Below are 20,012 nucleotides of genomic sequence, written 5' to 3' on the forward strand. Positions count from 1 at the left end.
TGGAAGTGTGCGGCGGCACAGTAGGGGATGATTCGTTGTCCTCTGGTGGAAGGAAATGTGCTCTTCTGCTCTTGTGATTACATGAACAGTTCCTCTCCTTTTATTACTCTCCTGAATGAAAGGCTTCACCGTAATTGCTTGCTGCCTCTTGTTTCTCTCTCCTCCTCTCTTATTCTTGCAGGACAAACACGGCCGCTGTGTCACCCCCTTTGATAGGTGAGTAAACTCATTCCACAGAATAGTCTCATGAGCACCATGTACTGCAGTGCGGTGCCATCCTCGTGCACCACTCCCCCACGTTGTCTTGTTCCTGTTTGAAAGCAGTCCAGGCATAACAGAGGAAAAAAGGAAAAAACAAAAAGAGGGAGAGGCAGCGAAGCAAAGGAAGAACAAAAAAGCAATATCCTTTCATGCTTTGTCAGAAATGGGTTGTTTGGATCATACAGTAGCATTTTATTTAGCCTGAGTCTGTTCCACAGGACTGGTGCAGTGAATAAATCCTGAATCACAGTGTCTGCATCCAAAAATGAAAGGAGAAAAAAAAAAACGCTGGTGTTTTGCCATGTTTGTTGGATTTGTTATTTGAGCTGCATGTGGCAGGCTGGATCTCTGTAAGAAGGAATTCATTTTTAACCGCACAATGAAGACCCAGAGAGCGCTGAAATGACACAGACTGTCTGGGCAACCTATTGAGCATCGTGCTGATTTACTGTATGCGTGAGAATTCACACTGTTGGAATAAGCAGGATTTAAATGATTAGCTGTCCCTTTGCTGAATTTATTCAAGTAAATCCTGATGAAAATGTCCTCCTTAAAATATATTTCTAACTGTTTAAAGCCAGTGCTGGAATTATATGCCACACGGCATCCTTGTGCAGTGTGTTTTGTAAGCAGTTGGTGGTTATAATAATACATTATTGATTGTGTCACAAAGCATTTTATAAAGCAAGAGACAGGGGGGGAGAGGGGAAGATCACATGGCAGATGAAGCTGTCACTGGAGCCCTCAATCAGAGAAGGAAGGAGAGTGAGAGTGAGGCAGATGGTGCTTACTATTGATCCAAAACATGCACACACACTTCCACTGACTAACGGCTCAATATCAGTCCATTTCAGAAGGAGGAAAAAACCTCCTCTCTTTGTGTATTTGTCTGCAGGGGGGTTCTCAGGCCACTGATAGTCCACCGGCACCACGCTGGAGTTTAAGTATTCAGAGTGTTTAACCTGAGCCAAGATCCCCGCAGGCCACAAAACGCATCCTCCGTGTTTAATTCAGCGTGGAGAGGTTCAAACAGTGTGCAGGAATGACATGGACACAGAACACAAGACCCCTTTCTGTACATTTTTATTTACAAAATGTATTAAAATTCTCTGTACAGCGCCTCACTAATGAGGTTCAGCAAATTATGCATGCATCTCTTGCTCTTTTGTACCCACTACTTGGCCTGGCAACTTTTAGTTTTGCAGAAGGTGAGGTGTACAAAAAAGAAAAGGGTGAAACTGATTTACAAAAGAAATAACCAGGGCTGAATTTCTAATGTTAACCTAGGGTCAGTTTGTGAGTAGCAGAGCTGGTCAAGCATCACTGATTTCACATGCAGTTTCTTAGAAAAAAAAAAGTCAAATAAAGGGGGAAAGAAATCAGTTATCTGTCATGTAATATAAATAATCTCATTTATCTAAATGTACACATCTTCTCAGCTCATTCTTTATTTTTCTTCACATTATCATCTTCTTTTTATATATAAAACTAACGGCCCATAGTTTCAGGTGATTAGATATTTATCTTCCTAAATCCTATGGAATCACAGTCTTTTTGAAAGAACAGAAATGATTACAGCAAAATGGAAATGTGCTAAGCTTCAGGACTCTCCCTGGTATAACCTTGTATAAATCTATTTTCCCTTGAATTCATATATTTTTCATTACTAAGTGAAGTCACCAAACACTGTAATGCTCTTCAAAGGAAATCAAATTAAAGCGAACCACAGCTCATTTGAAAAATGTGCAATTGTTAAAGAAAACGGTTAGGTAATCCAAAATACTACAGTTTAAAAGCCATTACTGTTATCCTTTAATTGGATTGCAGTTAATCTACAATTGAATTACCCTTTTTGTTTGGTTTCACTTTCATGTACAGAAGACTTGAATGACTCTTCAGGGAAAAACTGCTCAGAGCGACAAACCTCAGCGAGTTGGTGCTCCTTTGATATTTTACAAACTGTAAATCACAAACTCTTTTTTTTTTTTTAACTCAAGCATGAACACTTAGCTTTACACACTCTTTGTCATACAAAACACACTCTTGGCAGTATTGGAAGTGCGAATCATGACCTGGTTCTGGGGGTGCGTAAATCAGATCATCTTCTCCTCGTCACAAGTCCTGTCAAACGTTCAGAAGACAGTGGCAGCAGCACCAGAGTTTAGAGTACAAACAACACTCTCGAAATTGTTTTGGGCTAAATGGCGTCGCTCCAACAAGGTCAATCTGTCTTTTAAAACAAGTACAATGTCACTATAAGTGACTTACAGCAGTATAAAAGCTAGAGTCTAATATCCAGTGTCTTACAGTGCACTGAGTAGATCTAATAAAAGTATTTGAACACAGAACCAGTGAAAATCTGGCAGCAGAACGATGAAGAGTAATCTGATCATATTGATTACAAGAAACCAATTAGACACTTGTTATATAAGATTCTTCCTCTTTGTGGCACTTCAAAATGTGCTTAGGGTTGCAAATGATGGCTTTAGTTCTCTCATTCATTGTAACATGTCAAATGTATTATACATACGTATATATCTATACATCTATAGATATATACATATTGACCACTGCACCATTCTTCTTTTTTTGTATGAGTTTTCAAGCAAAAAGCGATATTGTGAATGAGTTGCATTGATTGGACTCAGAGTTCCATAAGGCACTGAGAGGAGGGAACCGCCTCGGCTCTTCCCGTGACCAGTCCAGTCTAGTCCAGTCCAGTCCAATCGTGTCATCATTGCAGATTATCATGCCGTGTCCGCCCAGGAGGATTTGGCCCAGAGCTCAATCCCCGCGATCCCAACCTTTTGTAGATATTCAGTCACAGTTGTAAGGGGAAATGGAAATGTTCCCTAAATCTGCAAGGAAGAAAGAAACATAAGGTTTGGTATCTGATTGTCAGGGGGAAGTACATCTGCTGACCCATGTTGGGTCTGAATACGAGACTGTGAATGAAAGACGTCAGGCTCATCAATAATTAAATTTGACACATTCATATTCAGGAAAAATTTGTTGACTTGCAAACCACAAAAAAGTAAATAAATCAAAATGCTATTCTCTTGTGATAGCAGAATGTGGGTTATCCTTTTCACTACTGCACCGGATCTGATTCAAACAAGTGAGAACTTCACACTCAAAACAACACAAATACAGATGTCTCATGTGTGAACAATCTACAAAATCTATACAAACACTTCCTTTTAAACACAGATCAGTGTGGTATGTTAGTCTTGGATGCCATGAGTATGCTTTCTTGGACTCTTATTGATGTTGGACAGCTGTTCTTCTGCAAACTGATGAACTTAATAAGATGCACCAGGACACACATGCACCCAGTCCAATCAAACACCAATCAAAATAAAACTAACAGTTTATTTAAGAGCATCCTTGTGTAACTATGCTGCCCCTCTGTTTAGTGCGCTGCTGCAGAACTTCTGCCTAAATTAAGCAAATTCCTCCTCATCTGGAGTGATATTAAAAGAAAGAAGAGAGCTTTTAGTGAACTACTAGGCCTATTTTGAAGAAATAAGTCCTCATTAAAGCTCTTCACAGTTTGTCTGTGAGTTTTTGAGAGTGTAAATGATACTGTTCAAAATAAAAAGCTTCATCAAGGGGTGCAGATATGGTCAAGAGGTTTAAGCAGCGCCCCATGAGGCTAGCCCTTGAGTGAGTTGCAGGGTTAAAATCCAGGCTGCGGTTTCTTTACTGATCATCACACCGGTTTTGCTTCATTTTGCCTCTGGCTTATACCTTGATGTCATTGTCCTCCCCTTTTTATGCACTTTTAAAAATTTATTTATTTATTTGTTCATTTATTTATTCATTTAAGCTAGTGGCCAGAATACACGGACTAAAACCAGAGTTTTCAGTGCCACAGAGCTGGCCGTCTTCAAACCTGGATGTCTGGATGCCCTATAAGTGTGATTTAGATTATCAGCTGATGTAAAACCAGGAGCCCTTTGGAGCCCTGACGCTCTGTGTTTAATGACAGGACAAGGACATGCAATTAAATTAACACACTGTGTATTTATCGCATGACCAGTTCCATCTAATTCCCTTGATTCTGGCTACAATCTGCCCCCTCCAGTCTTCTTCCTCTCATTTGTCCCTGTTTGCAGACTATCCATATGTTAAAAGAACAATAAGAGCACATCATGAACAAAATACAATAAATATAAATCTTAAATGCTCTGTATTAATAAGGATATAAAAAACTGTATCTAGAAATGGATGCTAAGTGTAAAAAAATATGAAAGTTTTTAAAGGAAACACGTTAAAAAAATCAGTATGAAGTAACCACTGAGCAGCTATTTGTGTGAACGAGGTTGTGGTTATAGTAACTTGGTGATATCACAAGTTACAGCACTCATGCAGCCTGAGGCACTATCCATGTAGCCATACATTACAAGGCATGAACAATATCTCCCAGTTTTGTATTTAAGTTGGCATGCGTGTTCTGTTGTGCCCAACATGACAAACCTAAACAATTTCACAAGCAGCAGCCTCACGGCAACACACACGGATGAATTATTCACTTTAAGTGATACGACAGGAAGTTAAATGATTCATCTCCCACAATGCTCGGGGGTAAGGGGGTGGGTGTGTGTGGACAGTCATGAGAGGGGACATACCTCTAGATCTTAACGCTTTCGGTTCCGTATACGTTGTAGCCTTCTCTGTATGTGGCAAAGTTCTGGGTGTTGGTCGGGGGAGTCGGCTTAAAATTCTGGGCATTCTTGGCCAATTTCAGCCGTTTGGTTTCTTGCCGTGATTTATAACAGAACTCTATCAGAGCCACCATCATGGCCAGCCCCAGCCCTCCGACCAGAATATAGAAGACACCAGCCACATTGCTTAGGCTGAGAGCACTTGTCTTGTCCTGGGGGAAAGTGAAGAACACAGTTAAGAGTTTTGCGGTGGAGCGAGGACAGCAGAACAAAAAAAGAGCAGCCTGTATCCTTCAAACTGAGTCTGACATTCCCTTCACTGCTAACTGCTTTAGTAAATCATTCTACTTTCTCTCACTGCTGCTACAAATGGCAGATTACGGATGCTTATTGCTACAAGCAACCAAAAATTGAAGATGTAATGAGGTGCTGAAGCTAGAGTTTCAGGCTGTACTGGCTCTCCTGTAGCTGTCACAAACTTGTTAGGAACTTCTGACTGCCGTAATTAAACCACTGAGGAGAATTAGGCAAACTTTTATAGCTTTATCTGCTGGTGAATGCAGAGCTTTCTCTTCCCTAAACTGCAGCAAAAAATGGCTTCTGCTCTTGACCATTTTAGGAAGCTGGTCAGTATCGCATAGGTCGATATCTCTGAAAAGCCCTGTCTTTTTCAATCTTGGTAGCGACATGTACGTATAACTCTCATGGCAACATTGTCATACAGTACAGTCAAATTCAAAGTAGATGAATGAAAGCTCCAATAAAGTAAAAAAAACACTAAAGATCAAACCATTTTGCTGCTGCTTACCTACCAAACATATTCATAAAAAATTTGTTCATTAGAGTTTTACTATTTGCAGTTTAACCCTATGAGCATGGGGATTTCATAACGCTATCTAGCCACCCTAACCTATAGACTTAAGGCTGCGTCTGTGTCTCAGAGGGTTAAATAGTGGGTTTATTACATTCCTCAACTTCTTGTAATGTGCAAACAGAGCCTCTAACCTCAACTCTGAGCAGCAGAACAGATTCAGAGGACGCCCTGCGGCGCTCTCGCTGCTCACAGGAGTTGAATTTGAGTAAATCGTCACAATAAGAGGCTTTGAGTGTTCATCACACCACGGGAGGCCGAAGAATCTAATAGACACATCTCCATGCAAACTAGTAACAACAAAAATAAATCAAATTTTCATTAACAGTTTGGTAAATAGAAACAGCAGCATAATGGTCAAAGTATCATGAATGTCAAGAGTGAAAATGAGCAAAAATAGCATTTATTCAACAACTGTTAACTGCAGTGATTCAATCCAAATAGTGTATCTGAAAGGCACGTCTTCCCACAGCATTAGCATTACAGTTAAAAAAAAAGACAGAGAGAGCTTCTACATTTTAAAAAAGTGTCTAATCTCTAAGGCAGAAAAAGAAAAAATGAGTCAGGGAAAAGCAGTGCCTTGTGTTGAAGCCACTCGTAAACTGTGCTACAGTTTGTGGCAGAAAAGCTGAAACACTAAAAAAAAAAGAAAAAGTATGTGTAGCAAATGAACAAAATGTACACTATAGATGTTAGAGAAGTCTTGTCTTGCATATGAACAGTACGTCAAAATGCAATTTGGAATCAGTACAAAAGACCTGCAGCGACTGACCTTACTTCCAGAGTCCTTGGTTCCACATTCACCCTTATCGTACCACCATTTGTTTTTCAGCTTGTCTAAGATGCCTTGTTCACTGAGTTTCAATACTGCAAGGTTTACAGGAGTTCTTCACGTGGGAAATAACATAAATAACATTATATTATGTTATTTTATGTTATTCAACTTTTTAACTACTACATACTTTACAAAGCGATAAAGCAGGGCTCCTGGCTATGTCAACATCACAGAGAGCAGGCATTCTAACTATTACCTTTATAACCCCTAGTCTAAAGCCAGGACCTGCCCATATCGCTTTGAGTAATCGGCAGATGCTGTTAACAGGGCGACCAGCAGGTACACAGCGTACGATCTGCAAGTCTTTGGTTTTTAAAAATTGTTGGGTAGTTGGTCTGGGGGGCTGGTAATGGATCACAGGGGCTTTATGACAGAATCTAACATGTTCAGTCCAACGGGAGCTTTGTCCTCACAAACAGAAGAATCTTACTGATACCCACGGCCTTTCTAATTCCACTGTATCAGCCTAATCCTGTAACAGCTAATGCTACTGTCACCAGCATGACAACGATCAATTCTGGAGGTATTACAACCAATTTCATATCCTGGCAACTATGCCCAAAAGTGTAAGCGTAATTAATTCTTACGTGTTCTATCCGGACATATCGCTGAGAAAACCTTATCTCCCAATTATAGCAGATTAGTGTCAGATGAAGTGTGTCCCAACCAAATTGCAGCGAGCTGCAGGACTGTGCTCAGAAGTGTCAGTGAAGTAATTCCTCTTGTAGCCACATAATCGAATGTTTGACACAGCTGTTTCATATGGTTTGATGTCTTCTGGAGTGATAGCGTCATATCCAAACATTGCATGTGAAAGCTAAGCTAACTCTCCTGTTCTACTGCACAGTCCCATCAGAGGAAACATATGAAACTAGAGGCGGACAGAGATCCCAGTGAAGTCTTGGTATTAGAGTGTTTCTGGGTTGGATCAATCCTTTTGTGTAAAAGGGAAAAAATATTGAAGCAAAGAAAAATAGTACATCGATTAATAAGTGACCTGACTACTCCCTGGGAACAATGTCCCCAGAGGGGATCTGCGCGATGCATAATGCACTGGGAGAAGATTACACCACTGTATATCCCTCATAGCCAATCTGGAGAAACGAACTGTGAAGACCCAGCCATTGTCTTGGCTCGGAGGAGACATTGATTAACAATGCAATTACCCTGAACATGCTCTGTGTCTGAAACTCAATCAAGGCTGCACTGTGTTGTGCCTGAGGCCAGAGAAGAGCTGTGGTAACTGTGTATGAGTGGCTGTGCATGCAGCTGTGTGCATGTTTATGTGCATCCTCTCATGTCTGTTTCAACATGGAGCTGTGAGCAGGACAGGGCAGAGTGGAGCACTATTTGAAACAGGACACTTCAGGCAGCTGTACTCCAGCTACCCAGGCCTTCCCACTGAGTCCTGGAGCCCGAACCAGCCAGGCTTCACACAGAGGATACATACCTGTGCGTGGTAACAGGCTGGAGACAGAGCAAGAGACAGATGCTTTGAAATGGCTCTGGGTAGCTCAGGGAAGCCTCCCGAGCTCAGTGACTACAGGATCGACAACATTAGCAATGCATACATTGAAAAATGTGACTGTACAATTATTAACAGCTCATTCAGAAATAACCACAACACATTGCTTGATCTCTAACCTGTTCAGTGATTTAAAAATGACTCACTGCAGCTTAACTGTTCACTGTGGTCGAGGCCAAGCCATGACAAATGACATAATGAGCATAATGACACAACCCAGTCTGTGAGACCTTGCAGTTTATGTCATTTAGCCATCAGCTAACCTTCATCATCACATGTGACGGCATCATTTGTCATGACATTGACCTGCATTGTAATTTTAAGAAATTATCAGATTACAGGTGTTCTGGTAAAAAATAGCACAATGCTTCATGGCACATTATCTCTGTGACATTACACTGAGCTGTCCTGGTGTCACAATGTTCTCCATTAGCCTCCATAAAGAGAAAATCATCCATCATTTAAACAAAAGAAGAGGGAGAAACCTGATGGTCAAGAGGTTCACAGCTGGGTTATTAATGGGTTGGGGTAGGGACTCTGTAAGAGGGAATCAAACCAAAGGTAGATCATCAGCTAAATTAGACTTCTCACGTTTGCCTGTAATGCTTAGTCCCCTCAAGACGCCGCTGTTCCCCTTGCTTCCCTGTTGGCCTCAACTGAGCAGCCATTTTGTTTGGTTTGTTTGTTTTGTTTTGTTGTTGAGTTGAGTTTGTTCTACTTTAAAGCTCATCAGTTCTTGGCCAGTATCATGGACATGGAGCAGCTGTGCAGTGAAGTACTGCAAAGCTAGGCATTAAACAGGATTAGCAAACTTCACCTTCAGGAGGGACAGCCTCTCGAATGTAGAATAGTCTTTCATCAGCAAAACTTCAAGGTCTCTTCTGGAGTTAAGACGCTAAGACTTCAATAATGGCTATGCAAAGGTGGTCTGCCCTCCACCTGTGTCAAGGTGAATAATAAAGCTCAACCTTTCACACCTGCAGGGCAGCCACACTCACTTGAAAATGTCCATATTTAGGAAAAAAAACTCCTCTCTGTATCAAACTGCTTTTGTTAGAGGAAATTCATTTAGTTTGAATTTTCTTTATAAAAATTATATTGAATCTACAATTTTAAGCTTTCTGTTTGCTAAGAAAAGTCTCCTTTAGTTGGATCTGAGCTGTCAATCTGTCTGATCAGACCAGCAGTTAATTTGGTAATCTGCCGTGGGGCAGCAGCACGTTGGATACGGTGGACAGTTGGTTTGGTTATGGTTGGGTTGACGTAACAGCCTTGCCGATTACTCTGAACTATGGTACCCGATTGTGGTGACATCGAGGCTGACCTTGGAGTCACCTCCCCCGCTGCCGCACTCTCCCTTGTCGTACCACCATTTGTTTTTCAATTTGTCCAAGAGGCCTTGCTCATTCAGTTTTAAAACTGCCAGGTTAACAGCATTTCTTGAAACGATAAAACATAACTTGTAAGAAAATGCACAGGTCCGTGAGAAATCTAATGCAAAGTTAAGAGTTATATTAAGCATCATTGTGATAGGTAAAGGTAGTGAGACTACCACTGTCAAAGCAGGGGGGCTTATGCACAGAGCACTGTTAATCATTAGGTCTAGGAAAGGACAAATTGTTTAAGAATTTTAAGGAATATGGAGAGATAAGAAAGGCTCATATAAGGTAAAGACAGTGTTAAATCTTGGAAAAGGTGGCATGAAGGGTTACGTAGTTTAGAACTGAAGTGTGCGGGATGGGGACACTTGTCATTGAGAAGAAAAGTAACAACAACAAACATCATGCAATTAACATTCGTCACAAGTGACAGCGCAGCTTTTAAAGGCTAAATTGAAAAACCATTGAACTGTTAAATTAAAAGTGACAACACAACAGTCAGGTAGGACAGCATACGGGACAGAAGGAGAGATCGAGGAGAGAAAAAGCAGTAAGAAAGACATAAATATGAAACGACTGTTAGCTTTAGCCTTATTATCTGGATTTGATTCATCTGCTGGAAATTAGCATCTTATACCACATCTATGAAATACTAAGAACAGTGATTATAAATTTAAACCTTTTCATCCTTTATACTACCATTACCTTGATGTCCAATAAAGAAATAAAAGAGGGAGAGAAGAGAATGAAAACAGGGGGACATCAGGGTAGGTGGAATACTATAACAACATGGACAATATTGTTATATTATTCCACCCACCTTAATGCTGAGCCTTTGGGTGTCGCCACACCGTAGCCTTTCGAGTCCAGGTTCCCGCCCACTTTCATGGTGTCGCACGGCTTCCGCTGCTCGATGTACTCGTTCATGGTGGACTCAAGGAGAAAGGCGAACTTGCCCTTTGACTTTCGTACCCGGGCTACGCCATCGGGCGTGGTCTTAACAAACACTGAGGGCTCAGCAGATTTCATGTATGACCACATCTTCTCATACACTGCTATTTTGGATCGCTGTGCAGGGGAGAAAAAGAAGAGGAGCGTTAGAAAGGGACAATTTTATGACTTTAATGGAGTTTGCTGGATTGTTGTGCTTAATGATCACTTCATTTAAAGATGCAACATGAAGTATTGAGAGACATCTCGGAACAAAAGCAATGTGATATCTCCAAATACTCCCACATAATATAGCTGGTGGACTTCTACCAGATCATGAAGTACAAGAATTTACAAAATCCATTCAGCATAAATGTACTAAGTAAGTTTTTTGAGGATCAAATTCACTGAGTGTTAAGTAGATCAGACATCACTAATACAGATGATAATGTCCAAATTAGCTTATAGAAGAGACACTTCCATTTTTGGACTTAGTTATTGAAAAATGCACTTAACAAATAAGCTCTTGCAACAGTAAATTGTGATTGATTTGAGAATTTGAAAAACTGTAACAAATCTCTGTTAGTGAATTTGAGCCTTGGTTTATAGTCCTAATACAACTCACAGAACTTATTACAGTCATTCATTTCAACAACACTGCCCTCAGTGTAACTGCTCAGCTGTGACTCAGAGGCAATGTGCATAAGGAGCAAGAGGAAAGCGGGTTACACAGAGACAAGACAACCCATCACAAAGTGACACAGATGAGCATTTTCCTAGCGCCTGGGGTCAGGCTTAGTGAGCCTGTAAAATCTGTGGGAGTTGAGCGCTATCTATAATAAGCATCAATTAAATTATTCAATACCGCTGGATTTATTTTGGCATAGGCATTTCACACTCTGAACAGATCCCAGTCCTCGCTGTGATGAGCCAGTTCCCGAGTGGCTCTGTGTGTAGGCTACCACAGACTGGATCCCGTTTAAAAAAAACACTCTCTTTCAGTGAAGGCCAGAGAAAAAAAAGAGCTCTTGGATTGGTTCTCCATCAGATGGCTGAGTCAAAATATCTGCTGTGTGCATGAAATGTGGACGAGCTGCTGATACACCATCATCTGTCAGAGTAACTTCCCTGCGGGTGTTTGTTTACCTCACAAGGCAATGTGTCTTCAGTTAGCTGTAGTAACATTTCAGTGTGAGCCAATCAATTCATAAGAATGTGACGGGACAATCAACTGAAACTATTTTAATGTAAGATTAGGCTAATATCATTTCATGAGACATTGCAACAAAACCAGTATCACTATGAAATGCATATCAATGGGTCTATGCTATCATCATCATGATACTAACAACCTGAAAGAACAACACATAAATCATCATAATAAACTACAATTTCCTGTAACATTAAAAATTATTAGTCATGAAGGGGTTTCTTCCTAATCCATAATGTGAATGAACAAAAGAAAGATCTCATAAAAAAGCTTTTGCAGATAGCTTTTTTGGCAACACCATTCACACTTTTAGCTAACTCGCATGAATAACAACACCAGAATCTTACATTTTTCTATAGTCCTGTGTCTTATAATTTTTAATATTTTATGATTAATTTGTCAATTTCATCTCAAGTTTTTGGGGTTTTTTTCTTCAAAAACTAAGGTACTGGACTAAAGACTTAGCAAATGAGTTTTAGCGATGCAAATGGGATTTTGAGCCAGTCAAAATGACTAGAAATGCTGAATATGCTGTGCTTCCGGCTTCAAAAATCTAATAATTAGACAAAGTTTTTTCTTATTTATTTGAAACTACCCCTGAAATTTCATGAGAATTAGGTGAAAATTAGCTCATAACTTCTGGCCAGATTCTGTTTTGCAGTGCGCCTGTACTCACAGTGTCTATAGCAATCAGGTAAGGCCAACTTACAACCCCACTCTTGGTGAATATCACATCTGAAGCCTTCAGTTGTATCATGTAAAACATTATAGGCCTAATCATAAAGGTTTATCATTTTGTGCGTGATCTCAATTATGCATATCAACAAACTGGGTACTAAAGAACTTGGTGAAATTAAATAAATAGCTAACTATCAACTGCTTATTGGAAAATTGAATTATTCACTTAACATTTCAAAGGTATCAGAGGAAACAATGAACCTAACTTCTGTGTACAAGAATTAAGCAGCTATTTATCACCTGCTTCTCTGGGAATAGCAGGAATGTTGGGATACTTCTAAAAACATTTTGTGGTGGGTTGTGATTTAATTAAAAAAAAATTGCTAATCATCACCTTCTTACCTTGGAATTTGGAGTAAATTTCAAAGAAACTGGGGAAAAAGTAGCCTACCAATTGTGAGTTGGGCCTATACACTTGGACAATATTTTAAAGAAGCTATGTGCTAATTTCAAAGAAGTAAGAAAAAACACTGAAATTTGCGGACCTCTAAAGTAAAGTGTTACCAAATGTCCTTTCATCTGAGAAAAAGGAATGCATGTTACTAGAAAAAAAAGTAATACACAAGTTTGGTGGTTTTTAAATTAGCTAGTAGTTATTGTGCTTGAACATATGTGATATTACCATGACAAAAAACTGAAGGTCTTATATTATGAAGCTCTGTGAGTGAAAGTCTTTGATAAAGTTGTCTGAAATGACTCTGATGAATACTAAGCTGGCTATGCACGTCCTTACTGATCAGTAGGCAGACTCATCACTGTCCCAAATGGTAAAAGCCCCTTAACAAAAGCAAATTCATCTCTAATGCACTTCTATTAATAAACAAAAAGCATTAACCTTGACCCAGGGAAAGTGCCTCACTGGCATCATGTAAGCATATACAATTTGTTTGCGGGCATCTGTCACACAGCATCAGACCAAATGTGGGGATGAGATGAGACAGCAACATAACACAAATTAAAAGTCTGCATGATAAATGTTCTCTGCTCAGATGAAAAGCCTTGAGGTTGAGGCAATGGGCATTTTATTTTAATGCAAATACAAAGGATCGGAGGGGTGTTGGGAGGACAGCCAGACTCAGATGTGACATTTTTGTTGACGATCTTGTTAAATGTGTTCTATTTGCATGTGTCAGACCTCATGGAAAGGACACTAGTTTGGAGGACAATTTCCCCAAAGACTCTGGGCTCATCTGCTCGGTGAGGGGAAAGCTCCAGACGTCTCCTCAAATGAAGAGAAAAGAATGAATCTGGCCATTGATTACTGACGACAGAGTGTGCTGCCTCAGTGCTTTATGAAGTCAATTCATCAATATCAGAGCGGAGACGGAGTGAGACCGAAACCTAAATAGGCCGATTCCAACGCAACTAAAGTCAGCAGCAAGATGCTTAAGGCAGATTCTGATAGAGAGAAACGAGACACAGTGAGTGAGCCCAGCAGGGAAAGAGAAAGATATTTGATTATTGACTGCTGGCACACAAATATGCATACTCAAAGAAAACACCCTCACACTCATACACTACACACACACATGGACACACATAGTGCACTGGAGGTCTGCTCCCATTTCTTTAAAACGTAATCATTCACATTCCAGTCTGTGGCGGTCATTTAAAATTCAATTACAGAATAATGACTGCACAAGTCCATCATCAATGAACAGACAATTTGTTCTGCAATTATATACTGCCATAAATACAGCTTTATACACGTGGCTCTCATTCACACTTTATAATAGCCCTGTTAGAAGATACTGCTCCATCCTCAATGAGCTAACAGGGAGCGGCTACATTGATTGCCAGTGCAGAAAATAATCAAAAACACAGGCACATGTGGGTGAAAACTCTTCACTCCTCCTCCTTAAAATATGAATTTACCAGAAGCACTCATGATGTTGCTCTGTTCATGATGAAGTGCCTAAATAGTGGATCTCAGCCAGCCCTCCTACCTAAGTGACACGGTTACATCATCTGCGTAGGTGTTCCCCTGCAAATCTGTCTGAAGCAGTGAGTTTTCTACTTTCTTACAACAGAGGATGAGGGGAAAAAAACTCTGCTCTGTTTATCCAGACAGTTGACCTAAGATGAGGCATAAAGGGAACAGGACTTGCCTTGAGAAATACAGGTTAAAGAGAAGCTTGGTGGTGGAGAGGCCTTGGTATCACCATGTCTGAATCACATGTGGATAAAAACAAACTTACAATCAGGCTCTTAAAGGCTTGTGCTCGAAAATGAAGGTTATCTCGGAGCAAGGGCCTGCAATTAGGCTCAAGCATCTGCCATGTACTCTTAAGCACTGTTTGAAGGGGAGGAGGCATCTAATGCATTTGTGTTATTTTTTCTTTTCAATATTTTTCTCTTTGTTTGGTTCCTGGCCACCTCAAACAGAAACATACTGTTACTGTACCACTGACATATATTGAAGCCAAAATACCCCCGTCACAGGCGCCACTATTGGCAACAGTTGTGCAGCCAGAGTCTGCGCAGTAGGGGCTATGAGAGACTCTGGGAGGATCTGAGCAGAGCCTGGTGTCAAAAATAATACAATTTTTTTTTTCTTTGGAGAGTCTTATCTCTTTTTGGCTCTCCTTTCCAACCTATTTTACGTTACTGAAAAAAATACACCAGAATAGCAGCTGTCAATCTATATTAAACGTGACGTAAAGCCTTGTTTTTAACCTCATATAACTGATGAAAGCGAAACTTTTGAGAAAAAAGAGGACTTAAATCCAAGGCAGCCAAATAATATCAAATCACCACAACAATTAGAAGTGAGAAACATTTCTACGAGGTGTATTAATTTTTTAAAGTTTGACCACATCTCATCTGGAATGACTGGGGAGTAGTGCTGCACGATTATCGCAATTGCAATGTCAGCACATGCAATTCCGATTTTTCTCCATGATAACCAAGCAAGTCTGTAGACTCATCATGACCCAACTTTTTTTATTAAATCGCAAGCACAATCGCAATCGCAATCGCAATCGCAATCGCAATCGCAATCGCAATCGCAATCGCAATCGCAATCGCAATCGCAATATTGTCCACCTAATCGCACCTTTTCCCCAAATCGTGCAGCACTACTGGGGAGTTGGACTTTTTGACCTAAACTGCAGCCAGTCACCAGAGGGAGCAGTTTTTGTGGCGGCCTCACTTCGAACCAAGCAAGATGATGTCCATTTTTAATTACAGTCTATGGAAGCAATTCCCTGCTCCTCCAAAGATACGTGATGAGTCAACTCAAAAACAGGCTGAATCCAACGCATAAAACACACTACCTGGACAGGAAGTCAGACATGAAAGCAACAAGTTTCATCTTGTCAATTTCAAAATAAAAGCTATGTACCAATTCCTCACCAAGTATCAGATTTCATAGATTAGAAATTCTTTCTTTGATAAACACACTGTTAAAAAACACAAAACAGCCACTAATCTGTACTCCAAGTCCATTACACCAGGATGTTAAGCTGTTAACTTGTTCTGTAGGTAACGGCACAAAGCAGATCTTGTTAAACATTTAAATATAAGCCAAAAAGGACATTTAACTCATAAGACATACTTAACATTATTAAAATCATAAAAGTTTTTGGACTAATCTCTATATAAAATGAAAACTAGCAGAAAAAAAAAATAACCTGACATCAGTGTGTTGGTCTCTGTGGAGATCATTGTTATTATGTGATTGTAAATTCCTGCGAGATCTTGCTGAGTTCCCACTTGATTTCATGGTCCTGCTGCTCCATTCTGCGAAGCTTCAAACATGCTACCAGTGAGGCAGAGTGTGTCCCAGTCCACAGTGAAAAACACTGACAGAACCATTTGTAACCAAAGGTTAGCCACTGAATGTGCCAAAATGTTGTCTAACTGCTTTTTTCCGCCAATTCGTCAGGGTGGGTGAGGTTGGTTTTGAAGCACTCAAACATAGAAAAGTTTAAAACAACACTTTGAGGATAAAATTTACTCATGTTACAGTTTCAAGATTACATTGTGGGACAAATGTTTTTTTCCTCTTTACCCCCACAGTGTCTTCCTCCTTATAATGATAACATCTGCTTTGTGCTGCAAGAGAGACTAACTTGCTTATCCTCAATAAACAGTAGCCTGCTTCAGTTGTGGTTGTTCAGAACTGCTCTGGTTGCTGTTGCCTTAGGAAAAAAAAATACAAAAACACTTTCGCACTGCCACTTATTTATGTCTGTGTGATGCAGATCTGCTGTTTCAAATGCTGAAGGCAAGGTTTGAAAACTGTGCCACAAATAACAAAACAGACAGTCAAGTACAAGACCTAAATTATTTGTGTTAGCCCGTAGTAAGACAACAGTCGGGTAACAGTTTGGGAGCAAAGCATGATTTATTTTCAGTATACATGGTCTTAAGGATGAGATATGGGAAAACCCCCAAGAACCATGAAGTGTTTTAACTGCGACTCTTTGTTTTGCTTCACCATTTTTAACAGGAGTGAGGAGTTTCAAACTGATTTTACTCACAAATTTGAGCCAGAAAACTGGAATTCTCTGAGAAGTCCGGATCAAAATAAATTATTGTTCAACCACTAAACATGTTTTTCTGTGCGTGAATGAAAGTAGATAACTGTAATTTGTTGATCAAAAAATAATAATGAACTTTACTATTTTTTCTGCTTTTTCGTAAAACTGTACATTTGAGAATTCATGGATAACAATATTTTATCATTAAATATATAATCTTGATTAAAGGGCTTGCACATCCTGGTGGATTAACCATTGCAGAAACATAAAGAGTGTTTTTGTAGTCAACTATATAGGCTACTAATAATTTAGGGCAGTGGTGGCAAACACCTTAATATGGGTGGTAGCCTGTAAATTTGTTAAGCACCATAGAGGTATGTTTTCTCTGTTGCAGGGCCTTTACGTTGTTACCGTTAAAGCAATCCTCTTTTCCTGAAGAATCAAAGCCGTTGATATCTTTTGTGATGTACTTAAAGGGCAAAAGCAAAGCCATCAAGAGAAAAGACAAACAGGAGGACCATGTAGTTACGCAGAAATCAAGTACATCTTGAGAGTGGGGATGTTGTTTGGGAGTCCTCAATGATGTCATTAAAATGTCTAGAGATAGATGAGTGATTAAAGTCTGAAGTCATGAAATTGCCCTCTTCTTTCTTAACAACTCTTAATCTGTATTGATTCAGAGTTATGCAGCATTTTTCAAATCTCTGAGCCACTTCACCTGCTGCCACCCCCTCTCTTTGTTGTCATGAGCTGCTTTTATTATTTTCTTTCCCACAACTGACTTATGTTTCGTCAACATGTTCCAACACCTCCCACTACATTTCCTTTGACTTCACTTCCCTCTCACTTTGTTTGTGGACATCACCACTTTCCCCCAATATCCTGTAAGTCAGGACTACCTGTATCTCCAGAATGCAGAAATGAAAGTTGAGGCTCTGGGGGAGCACTTTGTCATTGAAGTGCCACATGCTGCATCCTGAATACCAATCCCTTGTCTTTGATGCTTGTAGTCAGAGTCCAATGGCTGCTCCCGCGCCTGCTGTTACTGCTCATCTAAAGTTCGACAAGGCTCTCTGAGGACAGCGCGTTCCCTCAGAGGTTGCGCCTATCTCGCTCTAGTCTATCATCACTTTTGTCAGCTTTCTCTTTTATGCAAACAGCCTCTAATCTTTATGGGAGCCTCCCCCTTCACTCAGCACTGAAGTGATCCACACTGTGACAAGAGCTGGGGGAGTTATGTTACAATGCACTGCATGTGATTGCAGGGCAATCTACAGATTTTGTGCATAAATCTCCTCTTCATGTAACCCTGGACTTACACAGGTATTTTCAGTTTAGAAAAAGCTTTTTATTAAACATTATGTTTGGCTGCGAAGAAGCTAAAGTGTCTTTGCCACAATGGGTGAGGCATAAAATTGATTTTTGTGCTTAGTTAAATGCATTGGTGACTGCACTCAAGCTGTTGTTCCCATTCCTGCACACCTGCACATCAGAAAGATGCATGAGGCCGGCATCAAGGCTTTTGGGTAATGTATAATCTTTTGAGGGGAACCAAAAACAAAGCTGTGGTCTCATTTCTCTGTGCAATTATCATTCTTTCATTGTTACGTTGTTTAATGAGGTGCATGATGGGACAGCAGTGTGGTTGTCTTTGATGGTCTCACCCCGGTCTTTACACGTAATTAAACAGCCACATCAGCTCATTTTATCATCCCAGCCATTATCATCATCCAGCTTCTCCTGCGATGTACATTACAGAAATGTAAGTGAGCCAAGCCTTCTGATGGAATAAAGCCTCATCAAGAGGATAAACACAGCCCTGATGGTACGACTCATCATTTTCTAATCACCCCCACATACAAATATTCAACTGACTGCATGAAAGGAGCCATGGAAGGAATTAAAATAATGAAACAAACCACAATGGTGCAGCGGCACCTGACAGCTGCTACAAGGAGGGAGAGCGGCACAAAGCTTGGAGCTATCCCGCATTGTCTCAAGGTAAGGCAACAGACAGACTGAAGACAGAAGAGGAGAGGGCGCCCAAACATTCAGGGGAGTCTGCGGGGATAGGAGCCAAGATGCGGGCAGAGTCGCACTGCCAAAGCGCCTGGAGCCACCGGGGCTTTCAGTGGGCACGTCAACGGGTTCCCAGGCCAGCTGTCCTACTTGGTTTGGAGAAGTAGAATCAAGGCTTTCACGGGTATCTTCTCTAACACCTCTCATTTTAAAAAGTTCCTGTACAGCGTCTCTTCACTCCCACTGCAGATGAAGACACTCGCAGTTATGTGCAAACTGTCACTGTCAGGTAATGAGCTGTACATCAAAACTGTCAGTTTATCAGGGGCACCAAAAACAGTTTTGGAGAAAATCCAATACCACAGGAAGATGAGATAATTTATCTAGTTTAGAAACATGAAAAACATTTTAAGAAGACTTTTTCAAAACTAAGACTCATGGAACCATGCCGGCACTTCACTTTAAAAGAAAGCAGCCGAAAATATTAAAAAAAACGTGCAACATTGCCTAATTACTTCAGCGACTTTGTCAAACAAACCAGGTGAGAGCATTAAAAATGAAAGTTTTGGGGGTTGCAGAGATGATGACATATGTCTCTTCTGAAACATCGGGCTTGATTTAAAATTTCCAGCTGGCTGATGCCGTATGCGTCTAATTAAGCCTGAATGTATTTCCAGAGAAACAGATCTGAAATGGAGCTTTAACTCTTATTAATCAGTGCATTTCTTTGCCTGTCAACCCTGCACGGCTTTAATTAAAAGTCCCTTGAAGTGGCAGTTCACACATGTCATTTCCTATTTGCAGACTTGGGGATGTAACTAGGACACGTATTATGCAGAATACAGGAAAACTGTGACTCCGCGACCACCTCTTGGATTGTTGTACTAGCAGACCTGCGGTGGCCTCATTGTCAGGCAGCGAACCTAATCCATAATTGGCATCCATCATGTCCCAGCACAAAGACGTGTACTGTGCACACGTGATGAAAAGAGCAGTGTTGACAGGCTCTGTATGGGGAGTAACAGACTGCTGTCATGCATGTCATGTGCCATGTCTCATAAGATATACCATCTGCATGCCTCTTACAACCACA

At 40.4% G+C, this 20,012-nt stretch overlaps 1 protein-coding gene across 3 annotated transcripts in view; it reads right to left on the reverse strand.

Annotated features, from left to right (window-relative positions):
- Positions 1–1,316: 1,316 nt before the first annotated feature.
- LOC141793988 (glutamate receptor 3) overlaps positions 1,317–20,012 on the reverse strand; it is a 142,566-nt gene continuing 123,870 nt past the window's right edge. Inside the window, exons 15-18 of one of the 3 annotated variants that reach the window (XM_074674906.1) lie at positions 10,359–10,606; positions 6,572–6,686; positions 4,893–5,140; positions 1,317–3,119 (exon numbers count right to left, since the gene is read on the reverse strand). In XM_074674906.1, the coding sequence (XP_074531007.1) occupies positions 4,895–5,140; positions 6,572–6,686; positions 10,359–10,606 (609 nt within the window). In that variant the 3' untranslated portion in view covers positions 1,317–3,119; positions 4,893–4,894. Of the gene's footprint in view, positions 3,120–4,892; positions 5,141–6,571; positions 9,599–10,358; positions 10,607–20,012 lie in introns of those variants that run through there. The other 2 variants (XM_074674905.1, XR_012598452.1) reach the window with 2 other exon arrangements.

The sequence above is a fragment of the Halichoeres trimaculatus genome, unplaced genomic scaffold, assembly GCF_033239565.1.
Source record: "Halichoeres trimaculatus isolate MK-OKI-2021-1 unplaced genomic scaffold, fHalTri1.1 fHalTri1_scaffold_7, whole genome shotgun sequence".
NCBI classification, from domain to species: Eukaryota; Metazoa; Chordata; class Actinopteri; order Labriformes; family Labridae; genus Halichoeres; species Halichoeres trimaculatus.